The following is a 13,087-nucleotide window of genomic DNA, read 5'->3' as shown; positions in this document are numbered from 1 at the left end:
TTAGAAACAGGATTGAAGTTATCCTGGATCTCTGCTCTCTCTTTAAGCACAAACGTCAGTGCTTTGGGGATAGATTAATATGCTCAAAGAGTTTTGTTCCGTAGTTTGCTGGTAATTGCTTGTAGCACTGGCTTTGTCTGGGGCTGGTGCACAGTTAAGAAGGGAGAAGGCGTGCCTTGGCTTCTAATACTCTTGAAGTCCTTCATTTTTAGTGGGCTAATATAGCAATAGACTTTTCCTTGGGCCATACAGTTTCAGACCAACGTATGGAACTGCAAATGAAAGGGGGAAGGGAGTTTTCTAAAAAGGTTTTATTTAATGCAAAGAAAATAATATATGAAAATTCATTGAATTGAGTTACTGTCTCTGGAGGAAGTCTGGATACTTTGCTATACTGAAAGCTTTCTATCACCCCAAATTGTTTCTACCTGGATCTTGCCTGTAAAAACAGGGGTCGTACCAACTGAAGTCCCAGAAAACACTGAAAATTTTAATCTGTAGCTAAAAATAAAAAAGGAATAGCATTGGCTTTATTCCCAAGTGGTTTGTTCAATGCTGATTTAAGGCATAAATTTGAAATGGAGCAGGACCACAAAAATGTCATAGCATTTGTGCCTATACTGTTTCCCTATCGGCGCAACAGCTAGGAAAGGACTTTATACAGTATTTTTAAAAATACAAAATTTATTTCCAAAAATGTTTTGACTACGGAAAGGAGATGTGCTAGATAATATTGACTGTTAATAATATTGTCTGCTGCCTGATGCTGAAGGCTTTCTGCTGTTACAGGGCTGCATGGACCCAGCAGATGGGCATCGCGTGAGCTCCTGAAACAGCCTCGGACCCCCTGGCACAGCTGGTGGTTTCCCCTTCCAGGCTGTTTTTGTGTGTCAAAGCATTGCCTTTGTTTGGTGGGGCAGAATGGGGTAGTAACGGGTTAAACCCCACAGTTACAGGCTGCACAGAGCCTGCACAAGGCCGTGCTCCCCTGCAGCCCTGGGGACCCCCTCCACCTGTTTCCCCAGCTGCAGCCGGCCTTTCCCGGGGTGCCTTTGCCGGGGTGCCTTTCCCGGGGTGCCCACACCGCGGTCCAGTTGCTTCCTGAGACATTATTTTGTGCCCCCAGTTTAGCACTGCCCAGCTGCCCTGCGTTTGAAGGGCTGCACAGCAGGCAAAAGGGGCACATTTTTCAGGCACCCCAAGGTCAAGGTCTGCCCCGAGCTCCCCTCCGTGCCTGGCCGCTGATGCCCGCCAGCATCCCTGGGGGGCCAGGCAGCCAGCACGGGGCAGCTGGGCAGCGCTAAACTGGGGACACAAAATAATGTCTCAGGAGGCAACTGGAGGGGGTAGATAAGGGATTTCCCCGCTTGCCTGCAGCCTCCGTCCTGTGACAAAGGCTGTCCAGGAGGAGATGTGCACCCCATGAGTTATGCCCTGGGCAAAGGTCTGGGCGCAGGTCCCTTGGTGTGGGATGCAATGAGCACGCCTGGGCTCAGCCGGCGGGTGGGGAGGCGTGTGTCGCTGGGATGGGAGAGCCGCTGCTTTTGGGGGAGGGAGCAGCACAGCGCCTATATCCTCCTCCGCGCCGGCAGCCTCCCTGGCACAGCTGGGAGGTCCCGGACGAGCAGTGACCCCAGCCACCGGCTGCCCGCGGAGCCGGGGGAGCGCCCCGTCCTCCCTCCCTGGCGATGGGCACTGGCTGGGATGCGTGTGTGCTCCTCTCCACGGTGGTGTTCGCTGCCCAGGCTTTCCCCCAGACAAACATAAAGATCAGCCAAGGTGAGTGCAAAGCGTTGATTGTGACTTGGGATAAAGGTAACCTTAAACTGCGGCGGCTTTAGCAGGGAGAGGAGAGCGCGGACCTCCTGCAGGGTCACCAGCTGGCTTTTCCCTTTCTACGGCTGCTCCAGAAATTTCTGATTTTCCTCAAAATCAACTTTCTTCATTTGGGGGTGTGTGCCAAGGGCAGCCCCGGTCTCTCTCTCATCCCCCGGGATGTTGAAGCTGTCCCTGCTCTGGCTTTGTTTCTGTGTGTAAGGCTGCGCCTTCGCCTTCAGCAAGGCACGCTCGGGTGGCACCGTGCCGTGGACCTTCAGCCGTCCTTCCCGTGGGTCCCACATGGACGGCAGGGGCAGCGGGCAGAAATAGCTGCCCACACGCGTGAGCGGCGCAGGACTGCAGCCACACAGCCCAGCAGGACAGGCTGGGGGGGCACCGTGGCTCCCCATTCATTTATTGACACTTACTGCGTGTGAAAAGCGGCCACAAATAAGTGATTCCCACTTATTTCCACCCCCCCCCCCTTTTTTTTTTCCTGAGCTGTTGGCGATGGCGGCTGCTTTGTGTCATTTTAAGTTCTTGCAAACTTTTTCACGGGGCTGGTGTGAGCGAGTCCCTGCTCCGAGTTTCTTTGCGCCCTGTTAGATTTGTACGGGAATGTGAGCAGAAAGGGACTCCTTAAGTGGTGTTCAGTGGGTTCATGAGAAAAAGGATACAAGCCCAGCTTTCCTGCCAGACACCTACTCCGTGGGAGCTTCGCCAGAGCTAATTAAGGAGGAAAAAGCCCCTGCAAGATAACTCCTATCTGTTAGTGCCAGGAGGAGGGCTGCTGCCGGCAAGATGCCGTAGCCTCACGACTCCAAATGAACATGGCAGAATATTTGAAGCTGTAAAACCAGCTTGGTTTTGTCACAGGGTTTAGAAAAGCGAAGCCCTCTGTGCGAAGGTGTGTCACTTCCAATGTGCTTCAACTCGTATTTAAAATTTTACTTGGAAATTTCTAATGTGTGCTTTAAAAACCACATCAGAGTGTGTAAAATACTGCCCAGTTATTAAATGAGCTTTATGTCCCGTGGATACCATCCCTCCGGCTCCGTACATCCCCAAAACACAGGCTGAAAACCCTCCCGTGATCTGCTTTTTTTGAAGGTGGGCGCTAAGCATGAGAGTTTTTCATCTGTTAATGAAAGATAAATATTGCAAATCACATGAATGTGAGATTGTTTGTCCATAATGACTGTGGTGTCAGGGCTTAAGGACGTGCTCTTAAAGCCATGGGTGACCTGAGGCAACTCAGCATCACACAGTAGCACTGTCTTAGCTCTTGCCCACCAAACCTCCTTTTTAGTGCTTATTTTTGGATTTTATTCAATAAAGAGGACATGGGCTGGTGGATGTGGCGAGGCTGTGGTGGGATGGATGTCTGGCTCAGCTGGCACTTTGAATCCCCCGGTCTCGCTGCAGGCTGCTCCTGCTGAAGCCATCCTGGAGGGTCCTGGGGCTCCCCTGTCCCAGCCCTGTTGTCTCGCCCATCCCCTATAACCTCCTGCTGCTCCAGCAGTGCCAACACAGGGTAAAGCCATGCTGCTCTCATCTTCCCATTGGCCCCGAGCTGGTAAGAAGTGACTCGGTGTTGGTGAACACCAGGATGCTCATCCTGAGCCCCAGTTCTGACCGCCATCTGGGGAACGCTCCCCATCCCTCACCCTTGGCTTCACAGCCCTCGGGTACCAGCAGAGTGTCTCTGCTGGCAGCTCTGCCCTGGGAAGGACCCAGCCTTGCACGTGACAGGGATCTCCTCAGCTCTGCTCCGTTGGCATCAACTTCAGACAAACCTCTTGAGTGTTGACAGACACCCTCCAAACCCTGCTGCTTGCCAAGAGCTGAAGAGGTTCACTTGCTTTCTCAGGTCAGATGGCAGCATTAGTGTATGGATGTGCCAAGGGGGACGTTTCAAGACCGTGTCTTTCAGTGAGGTGTCTCCTAACATCTCCAAGCTTTTTGCTATGTCATCAGCTGTTGGTTAAACGGAGCCCTTCAACGCTCTGCAGCAGGAAGAGCATCTGCTGCCAGCACTGACCTGATCTGATCTGCCGTCCAAAATGCTTTGATGGAGCTGCAGTCCTCCCAGGAGTCTTCCTTGCCTGGGCATCTCTTGCCAACCTTGTTGTAGCCCCAAACTTTATATCTCAAATCTGTGGATCGCTGGAGTGAGGCAGCATTGCACCTTGGGATGAAGCTGGTCAGGAAGAAACCTGCTCTTCACTGCCCGAGTCTGTGGGAGTCACGCAGATGGTATTTCACCTTTCTCAGCAGCATCCTGGAATAAAGAAAAACTCGTGGAACTGGCTGGGGTTTTCTCAGTTAATTATTTCCAGTTGGAAAGTGGCCACCTGGGGAAGTGAAACTTTCTGGCAGAGCAGTGCCAGCTTCTGCAAGATTTTGACAAGTGCTTTTCCCAGTGGTTCTGCTGTGGGTCTCAGCTAGTAAATAAATAAAAAGATAACAGTTTTGTTGGCGCAGAAACAAATCCAGAGAATGCAAAACTCTCTTTCCAACCCCAGATTCTTGTTTCCCAGCTTGCCTGACATCTGCCTGATATGAATCTTATCATCAACCAAATCTGGACATTTATTTTGTTGTTCCTGCGTTAAAACATGGCCCTAAGCTTAAAACCCCTGCACTGCAAATAAGCAAAGAGAGGAAGGATTCTTGCCATCATTGTTGACCAGGTATTTGGGGACAAACAGACGAAATGACTTGGGGTCGGCAGGAGCCCCCGTCCCACAGGCAGTGGCTGTGCTGCCCCTGCCCTGTGCAGAGGAGCTGATGCTCCTGGGGGTGATGTTTTTCTAGGGTGCTTAAGCGTGAGGATCTGGTCTAAATAGCCCCAAATGCTCCCCCTGTCCCCTTTTAGATCAAAATATCATCAGCAGCTGCGGGCTTGGGTTATGAGGTTCTCCTACAGAGCCATGAGTGGGCTCATATACTCAAAACCATATATCCACTTTCTTATGGCCTTTCTGCTAAAAATAGCCCCCAAAACCCCTAGATAAAAGCAGAAACCCCAGTTGTTCCTGCCTGTAAAACTGGGAGCAATAGTTCTCCTCCAAAGAGACTGCCACAGCCTCTGATCCTGACCTAACAGAAAAGATGCTAATTAAACGCTGACCTCCCCTATTTTCCTTTTCGGCATGTTTAACCTTAAATTCCTTCAGGCACCTCTGGTTCACTGAAGCTCATCAAATTAATGCTACCTAATGGGAAGCAGTATGGAATAACAAAGAAGGGCTGTCTCCATCTCTGACTCAATTTTGGCTGCTCTGAACAAAACCAGGGTGATTTTCCTGGGCGATCGGGGCGCCGGCGGACTCAGCTTGGAGCCAGGACACCGGGATGCTCGCTGCAATTAGCACTGGGGAACGGAGGGCCCCATTTGCCAGGGGTGCTGCTGGGTTAAGCCCTGTGAATTTTGCCACCAAGTTGCTAGAGGTGAAGAGTTCGTCGAGGCGCTTCACAGCCTCTATAATAAAATCCCAGTTGCTGGGGTTGCTGGTGGTGCCCATCTGCTGCATACCCCCGGGGTGCCCTCGGCAGGAGGGAGCAGCAACCTGGAGTCAGTGTGACCTGGAACCAGATCCCAGCCTTGTCCTGAATTGGGGGGGACATGCCAGATCCATGGGTTGGACCCTCTGCCCATGCTCTGCTTCGCTTTTGGTGGGGACAGGGACCCCTGGCCAGTGCCATGCGGGGAGGAGGGCTTGGCTCCCAGGAAATCACATCAGCTCTTGGTATTCCTGGTCCTTCTGCTCTACCGCTATAATAGCAACAATTTGCGTTTTTTAAGGCTATTCTAAAGTTTTCCCCAATGCAAGGACAGCTGGGTGTCAATCAGAGAGCTGAACCCTGCATTGCCACCAAGCTGGCTGCGGCTTGGTCACCTTCCCTTAAAGCTGTTCCTCTTGCTCCCAGCCCGGCGTGCTTTATCTTTTTGCCCCCGAGTCCCTTGGTACCGGAGGCCCTGTAGCACCACCCTGACCTCTCCGGCCTTGAGCCTCTTACCTGCTTGGATAGCTTCATGGCATCCGATGTCTGCCATAACCCCCTGCCCTGCCCGCCTCCCCGCTCGCTCGGGCAGGACCTCACAGGGACGTGGGAACTGGTGCTGGGGGAGCTGGCAGAGCTCCCCGAGGCTCAAAAACCAGTGGTTTAGAGAGTTACTTGTATGTGCCACAAGATTTGCGGGTTGTGCGTGCGTTCATTTTGGGTGGTGCGTGGTGAATATGTGCTGCATCCTCCCCATGCGCGACGGGGGGGGACTGTGACATGGAGGAGGTTGGAGTGAAAGGTTAATGTCACCGCGGTATTTACACAGCAGCAATTGCAAAGGCTCCAGAAAAGTGTCCTGCCCCCAAAATGGCTTTTTTTGGGGTAACTTTCCTGCTGTGCTGAAAGGTGGCGAGGGAGGAGGAGCAGCGCCGCGGGCCCCAGCTCTTATCTGGCGTCGGGAGGCAGATAGGCTGGCACCACCGCCGGCAGCACAGGCCTCACCCCGCCATTTATGGGGCTGAAATCCAACGCGTGCCTACGTGCACGGCCGCATCCAGGCTGGGGGACACAGGGGGACGGTGAGGGGCTTTGCTCCGAGGGAGGCGGTGGGAGCAGAGGGCCGAGTGCGGCCCTGACCCCCGGCCATCAGCTCCTTCCCAGCACCGCGGCGCCCGTGCTGCCTTATCTCGGCTCCCCCGCTATCGCAAAAGTCAGCACCTTTATTTTAAGCACCTAAATCGATGTCAAACTGGCTTGAAATGTCCCTCCTGATGTAGGCGGATGCTAAAACCAAGAAACTCCCGGCTTTTGCAACATTTGTTTTGGCTTTTGCAAACTTTTGCAGGGCTTCTGCAACAGCTGGTTTGTCCACGCAAGTGTTTGGTGGTTATTCGCCGGGGTGAGGGGGGGAGCAGGGCTGGGCACGGCCACGTCACTTCGCCCTCGGTGCTGGATGTCCTCTGCTCTGCCCCCAGCCATGCCTGAGCCTGTCCATGCCTACTCCTGCCCGCTCTTCTGGACTGAGTACGAAGGCCACTGCTACCGGTACTTCCCCATCAACAAAACCTGGGCTGAAGCCGACCTCTATTGCGCCGAGTTCTCCATCGGCATCAGATCAGCCAAGCTGGCCTCCATCCACAGGTGAGGAGCACAGACACTTGTCATCCCGCCCTGGCACAGCCCGGGGAAGAAGGACAATGGAGGTGAAGAGCCGGTCCCGCCGCACAACCTCTGTGCCAGCTGCCGGCTCCTGTCCCAGCCTACGCATCCCTCTGCAGCGGTGACATGGGCAGGTCTGGTGCACTGGGCACACAAAGGCGATGTAAAAAACGTCTTTTCCTGGGCAGGCAGGAAAACTGACGTAGTATTCCCTAAATTCTCCCAAACTGCATTTTTTGCTCTTGAAAAGGGGGTAGAAACATAATGCGATTACACGGGCTTTTTCCCCTGCTCCCTCTCCCCCAGCTCTACACTACACACCTCTTGCACAGACACAGGAAAGTAATCAATGGCAATTAGAAGAGGGGGACCCATTTGGCCAAGCCGTAGGGCGAGTGCTGAGGGGCACGCCTGGCCATTTGCCCCTGCCATACCCGCCCCCCCAGCACTGCCCTATTGCTCTGTTTTTTTCCAGCTGGGAAGAAAACGTCTTCGTGTACGACCTGGTGAACAGCCGGGTGCCGGGCATCCCCACCGACATCTGGACGGGGCTCAACGACCTGCGGCAGGTGAGAGCTCCCCGAAATCATGTGGGAAATTGCTTTTAAAAACTCAGTTCCCTGCGTTTTCCCCCTGGAAAGTAACTTGATTTTCTTCTTCACTTTATAGCCCCATGAATTGGGTGGTGGTGTAGGGTCTTGTGCAGCTCACGAGGGAAAGTTATAATTTAATTTCCTCCAATCTGCTTTCAAAAGTGTTACTAGAATTAATAAATTAATAATTATCAATTTTCCACATCATATTTTATTAACGGATTAATGGAAAGAGTATTGTACTGCTGGTCCGAGAAGAGCAAATGAACTGAAAACGTCTCCAATGTAAAAAGTCACCAAGTTTCATTGCTTTCCTGTGATACTCGGCAACTTTTCAACGCTGACCTGTTGGAAATCCATAGTCTAATATGTAACAAAGAAAAATCGAGACCATCAGGAGAACAGTCCCATGCCAGCAAATTTTTCTGTGGATAGGAATGGAAAAGAAAAAGGAACATGGAATGGGGTGGGTGTGTTCAAAAATATATGAGTTTAATTTCTGGGCTTCCCCTGGTGCAAATACTGCAAATGCTGGGGCTTTCCAGGGAAAGTTTTCAGCTGTACAACCCAAACGTGCTGTTTGGCCTTTGCTGAGCGGTGGCAGTCTCGCCCTGTGTCCCCGGGCTGTGTGGCACTGGGGATGGGGTCGGGGATGGGGTCTGCACGGGAGCGGGACCCCCCCGGCAAACGCAGCTCTGCAATCGTGGCCGTTCTCCACTCACCCCACGCCAGGAGGGTCACTTCGAGTGGACAGATGGCTCCTCCTATGACTACCACTACTGGGACGGCAGTCAGCCCGACGACGGGATCCACTCCATCCCGGAGGAGGAGGACTGCGTGCAGATCTGGTACCGGCACAGCAGCGGTGAGTGCTGCCCCGGGTGTCCAGGGCACCTTAACTCTTATTTGCATGTCAATAAATTCAATCCACTACGGCTTGCGCTTTTCTGAAGAGCTTGCTGGCAGGCTGAGGATTTGCATTTTAATTTTTTTTATTGTTATTTTCTTTTTTCTTTGCAGAGAAGGGATGTGTTTTCCCTTTCACCACGTACATACACACACACTCTCACTCTCCCCTCGCTCACGTAGCAGTGGCAGGAGGGGAGCATCACCCACTTTGAAGAATTACTGAATTTAGCCAAAGGTCAAAGTTTCTGACTTCCCCTCGCACACGCAGCCCATGAAACACCCCTGGGTTTGCCAGCTTTCCCCTCCCTCACTCCGGCCAGGGGCATCTCGCTGAAGCGGGGAAGACCCTGCTTGTGCAAAAATCTCACCTCACACCCCCATTGCCAGTGAGACCAGTCAGGTGTATCCAGACCTCATGGACATACCTGAACACCCCACCCACGTGCACACTGGGGATACTGTCTGTGGTATGGGGCTGCGTTTGCAGCTGCCTCCCTGCTCCCATGTTCCAACCGGGGCCAGGAGTCCCCGCCAGCGTCCCCAGGATGGGGAGGGGGATGCTGGGCGGGGGCACGGCTGGGAGCAGCCCAAATGGGAGCACATCCAGGGAAAACCTCCTGCAACAGCGGGAGGCCCCAGTCCTGAGGGCGGTGCATGGTTACCTCCTCATGCCTTTTTTTTGGCTAACGCCTTGTTTTTTTGGGAGGTAGCGCTGCGCTCCTGGAACGACAATGCCTGCGGCAGAGCCTTCCCCTTCGTCTGCAAGATCCCCTCGCTGGCCCTGGACTGATGCTGCCGGCGCTGCCCACGCACCCCTCATTTTGGGTCACCTCTCTAGCCATGCCGGGGAAGAGCGGCCGGGACGTAGCATGGGTGGCAAGAGCCGCGGAGCTGCTCAGCATCCCCAGCCAGACTCCGGCTGCGAAAATCCCTCCGTGGACTGCTGCAGGAACCCAGCACTCACCCTCCCCACGGGCGAATGGCTATGGGAGCTGCGTTAAACAGCAAAGGACACACACCCCCCAAGCCTGAGCTTTGGGTTTCAGATCAACTGTCGCAGCGTATTAGAGGAAACCCGTGATTTTATCAGTACGCCAAACTGTTAGCACAAAAAAAATAGCCGTGTGTAGGAAATTATTTTGCCCATTGATCCATGACGAGTGGAGGAGAAGTGTTATTTTCTGTTAAGTTATGCAAAATGCCTCTTGTGCACGTTATTTTTCTCTCTGCTACAATAAACGGCAAATAGTAGGTGGAGGCTCCTCCGTCTTTCTAGCGCTCGAGTAGCAGCGACTCCTCGGGGCCGTGGGGTCTCGTGCGAAAGGGGCTGGCCTTACCCCAGCCTGCTCTGTATTGCAAAGGTGTGCAGGGGGCAAGCGGGTGTCTAGGAAAGTTTATTTTATTGATGCTGGTTGTTTGTTGGGATCCCTGGGGCAGCCTGTGTGCACAGCCTGCCCTTCGCCGGGCCCCCATCAGCCACGTGCATCACACATGGGGTGTGTGGGGCCACTCAGTGCCCCACGGCTACGCAGCATCCACAGGTGAGCAGGGTTTGGTCCTGGCTGCTTTGGGCTGAGCGAGTTAGAAGGAAGGTGAGTGAAGGGCTGATGCACACCAGCTGGGGGTCAGCCCACCCTCATGAACCTCTCCTGGGTGAGGAGAGCTCCCAGCTCTCGGTCCAGCCCTGTTTCCCAGCAGGATGATGCTCTTTCCTGCAGCGCTTGCTGATGAACTCCTGTTCTGCGCTGGCAACATAGAGGTACTTTTATCTACCAGGTAAATACTTGTTTGGGGAGGTGTGTGTTGTTGTGCAGCCCCAGTGTGCCTTGTTGGGGGTGGTCGGTGGGAGATGGGACCCCCCCCTCCTTGCACATGGGGGAATTTGCGGTACCTGGGTGCGAGTGTGGCTGTGGTGGTGCCAGCGCCCAAGGGCAGGGCAGTGCCATCGAGGCAAAAACGTGCTTCTCCTTCAGGGGACACAGCTGTAAGGGCACTGCTGGGCCCAGCCAAATGCAATAAATCCAGTGCTCCCTGCAGGGTGACCCCCGCCCCCCAGCCCCTTGCCCGCTCCCGCACAGCCTGTGGTATCCAGGTGGCTTTGCAAGAAGCCCCGTGCAGGGGGGGCTGCCTCCCGCTCCGGCCCCTTGCCCTCTCTCGGGAGCCATGTGTCCTTTTTGTCCCTGCTCCAGCAAAGCCCTGGGGTCTCATGGCACCCAAGCAGCCAGGACAGCCCTGGGCTGCTCTGTCTTGGCCACCGCCTGCAAAGATGAGTAAAAGCATCATAAAATTGTTTGGTCTCCATTGATGCCGCTGTTTTAGGGACATACAATTTCAGAATAAAGACCTTCCAGAGCAATTACACTGGATACAATGAGGTAAGTAACGGAGGCTCCGCCGGGAGTGTCTAACCGCTCCCTCGGGTGTCAGCGCGGCTTTCAGCTAAACTGCATTTCCACTTGGAGAGAAACTGCAAAACTTGGGGGAGGGTACTGGTGGTGGTGTAAGTGGAACATGTGTGTTGGAGCAGGCTTCTAAAATAAGAAAATCCCTGTTTATGTATTTATATAAATTTTTTTTAATGTGATAGATATAAATGAATAATACATATAAATAAGAATATATTATTTTTAATGGTTTATATATATATATACTATCCATATATTTATCTGGAAATTAATCAAGTTGCACAATTTTCAGTCCTGGGTAGGAGACAGTGTTGAATGTGGTTTCTCGAGGCTTTTGCTTTATCCGAAAACAATAAATAACATATAGATGATAACTGTATGCAAGGAAACCAGCTGTAAAAAAACCCAAAAAAATTCTTGAATCCAGCAAGCTAACAAAATGTTGATGTGTAGGATCTGATCTGTGGCAGAAAAAGGGCTTGAGGAACCGTTTTGATCGCTGCCCCAGAAGCCATCCGTGGATGGGCTCTGTGCTTGCTGCTGGCACGAGGACAGCAGGGTAGGGCCACCCGCACCGCCGGGGACAGGAGCCAGCACAGGGAGTGTCGGGGGCCAGAGGGGCGGCCATCCTGCTGGGCGATGCAGCCGCTCGGTGCCAAGCTCTGCTCCGGGCTCCAGGCTGCCTCCCCCCAATTTCTTTTCCCTGCTCCTCCTGTGTCCCCCGTTCAGAGGAGCCGGGATTTCCTCATGGCCGGGGCTCGGTACGCCTCGAGCCAAAAACCTCTCTTTTTTTCCCTGCAAGTGGCATGAGATGTTTCAAAAGAAAGGTTAAAACCTTCCCTTGGGAACGCGTTTGAAGACTTGGGCCCTACTGTGGCTAAAAATATTGCTAATGGGGAAACCTATGAAAGCTGTCAGCTCTAATTAACATCTTCATTTCCAGGTAAAAAGAACTACCATGCGTGACCTGAAAGTCAGGACCAAAGTTAACAGGGGCTTTGTTTTGAAACCCCCCCCCCCGCTTTCTCCCCAGGCTCCAGGATCCTTACTTAAAAAACAACCCTCTTTCCTTGCTAGTGTCTTCTGGTTCACAGTAATCAAATAAAATTCAGAAAACAACAGGAGTTTTCACCTCCCTAATGAACTTTTAGTGGATCTGGCGAGGTGAGTGCTTAGTGGAAGATTGGACGTGCCCTTTCCCTTGGCATGGACGGTCCTGGGCTTTGTGTGGCCGGGAGGAGCTACAGCTCTTCAGGGTGAACTTTCTTATTTTATCTTTCTGTAGTCCTTGTCCCACAGCCCTTAACTCCCCTGATATCTCGAAATTCTCCATCCTGCCTTGCCGTACTGTGCAGGCAGTGGGAAACCTGTCAGCGGTAGGACTCTCCCGCAGCTCTCCTGCACATCGCTTGCGAGCGACTGGTGCTGGAGGATCCTTTTATGTCTCGGGGTTCTTTAGGAGCTGAATATCTTCCTTTGTAACGCTTGGAAGTCAGGTAAGCGTGAACAGTGTGTGTTATGTAACCTGGGAGTGACCAAAAATAATTGTCTCTTGGTGACAAATGTCTTTATCCTCTGATACCCCATTTCTTGGTCTGTCGAGAAAACGTTGCCCCCAGCCCTGGGCAGAGTGGCCCTGGCACGGCAGGCGGGAGAGACGGGCCTGCCTGCACCGTTTGCCTTTTGGTTCCTTTATTTTCCTACTATTATTATTATTCTTTATTTCCTGAAATACACTGCTGGATGCCCGGGGAAGGGAGCTGGGAAGACAAGCGCTGTGCTGTCAGCAGCTTGCCGGGTTGCGCTGCTGCTGCCAGCCGGTGCCGGCAGCCAGGCGGTGATTTTCCTCCTCGGTTTCTAACACGGACTGCTGAGCCGGCTGGCTGGGCTGGGATGAGGCCTGCACAGCTGAATCGTAGAGCTTTTTCTTGTGCGTCTCCTTTTCCCCCTCGCCCCGGTTTCCCTGCGTTTTTATTGCCTGCCCAGCAGAGCAGCTCCTGCCCCAGGGCCAGGATGCTGCAGAGCTGTTCCCTTTGACAGGGAACAAAAATACCTCGGGGCCAAAAAAAAACCTTCCAGCAGCTTAGTGAATAAATTATAGATGTTTACTGGCTGTGGCAGTGAGGTCCATCCCCAAACACCACCCCCAAACCACAAAAACATATGATAAAGGGTATTACTTACCCATGCGAT

At 52.9% G+C, this 13,087-nt stretch overlaps 1 protein-coding gene across 3 annotated transcripts; it reads left to right on the top strand.

Moving 5' to 3' along the window:
• The first annotated feature begins 1,455 nt into the window (after nucleotides 1-1,455).
• On the top strand, nucleotides 1,456-9,657 carry CLEC19A (C-type lectin domain containing 19A). Of its 3 annotated transcripts, none has more exons than XM_063344116.1 (5): nucleotides 1,456-1,779; nucleotides 6,804-6,969; nucleotides 7,463-7,556; nucleotides 8,313-8,445; nucleotides 9,200-9,657. In XM_063344116.1, the coding sequence occupies exons 1-5, from the start codon at nucleotides 1,689-1,691 to the stop codon at nucleotides 9,277-9,279; spliced, it is 564 nt and encodes a 187-aa protein (XP_063200186.1). In that variant the 5' UTR covers nucleotides 1,456-1,688; the 3' UTR covers nucleotides 9,280-9,657. The 3 variants fall into 3 exon arrangements, with proteins under 3 accessions (XP_063200186.1, XP_063200185.1, XP_063200187.1); XM_063344115.1 differs by lacking the exon at nucleotides 9,200-9,657 and adding an exon at nucleotides 8,601-9,173; XM_063344117.1 differs by lacking the exon at nucleotides 9,200-9,657 and adding an exon at nucleotides 8,601-9,173 and having other exon boundaries at nucleotides 6,674-6,969.
• The last annotated feature ends 3,430 nt before the right edge of the window (nucleotides 9,658-13,087 follow it).

The sequence above is a fragment of the Chroicocephalus ridibundus genome, chromosome 8 (assembly GCF_963924245.1).
Source record: "Chroicocephalus ridibundus chromosome 8, bChrRid1.1, whole genome shotgun sequence".
Lineage (NCBI taxonomy): Eukaryota > Metazoa > Chordata > Aves > Charadriiformes > Laridae > Chroicocephalus > Chroicocephalus ridibundus.
This window is presented reverse-complemented; position numbering and strand designations above follow the sequence as displayed.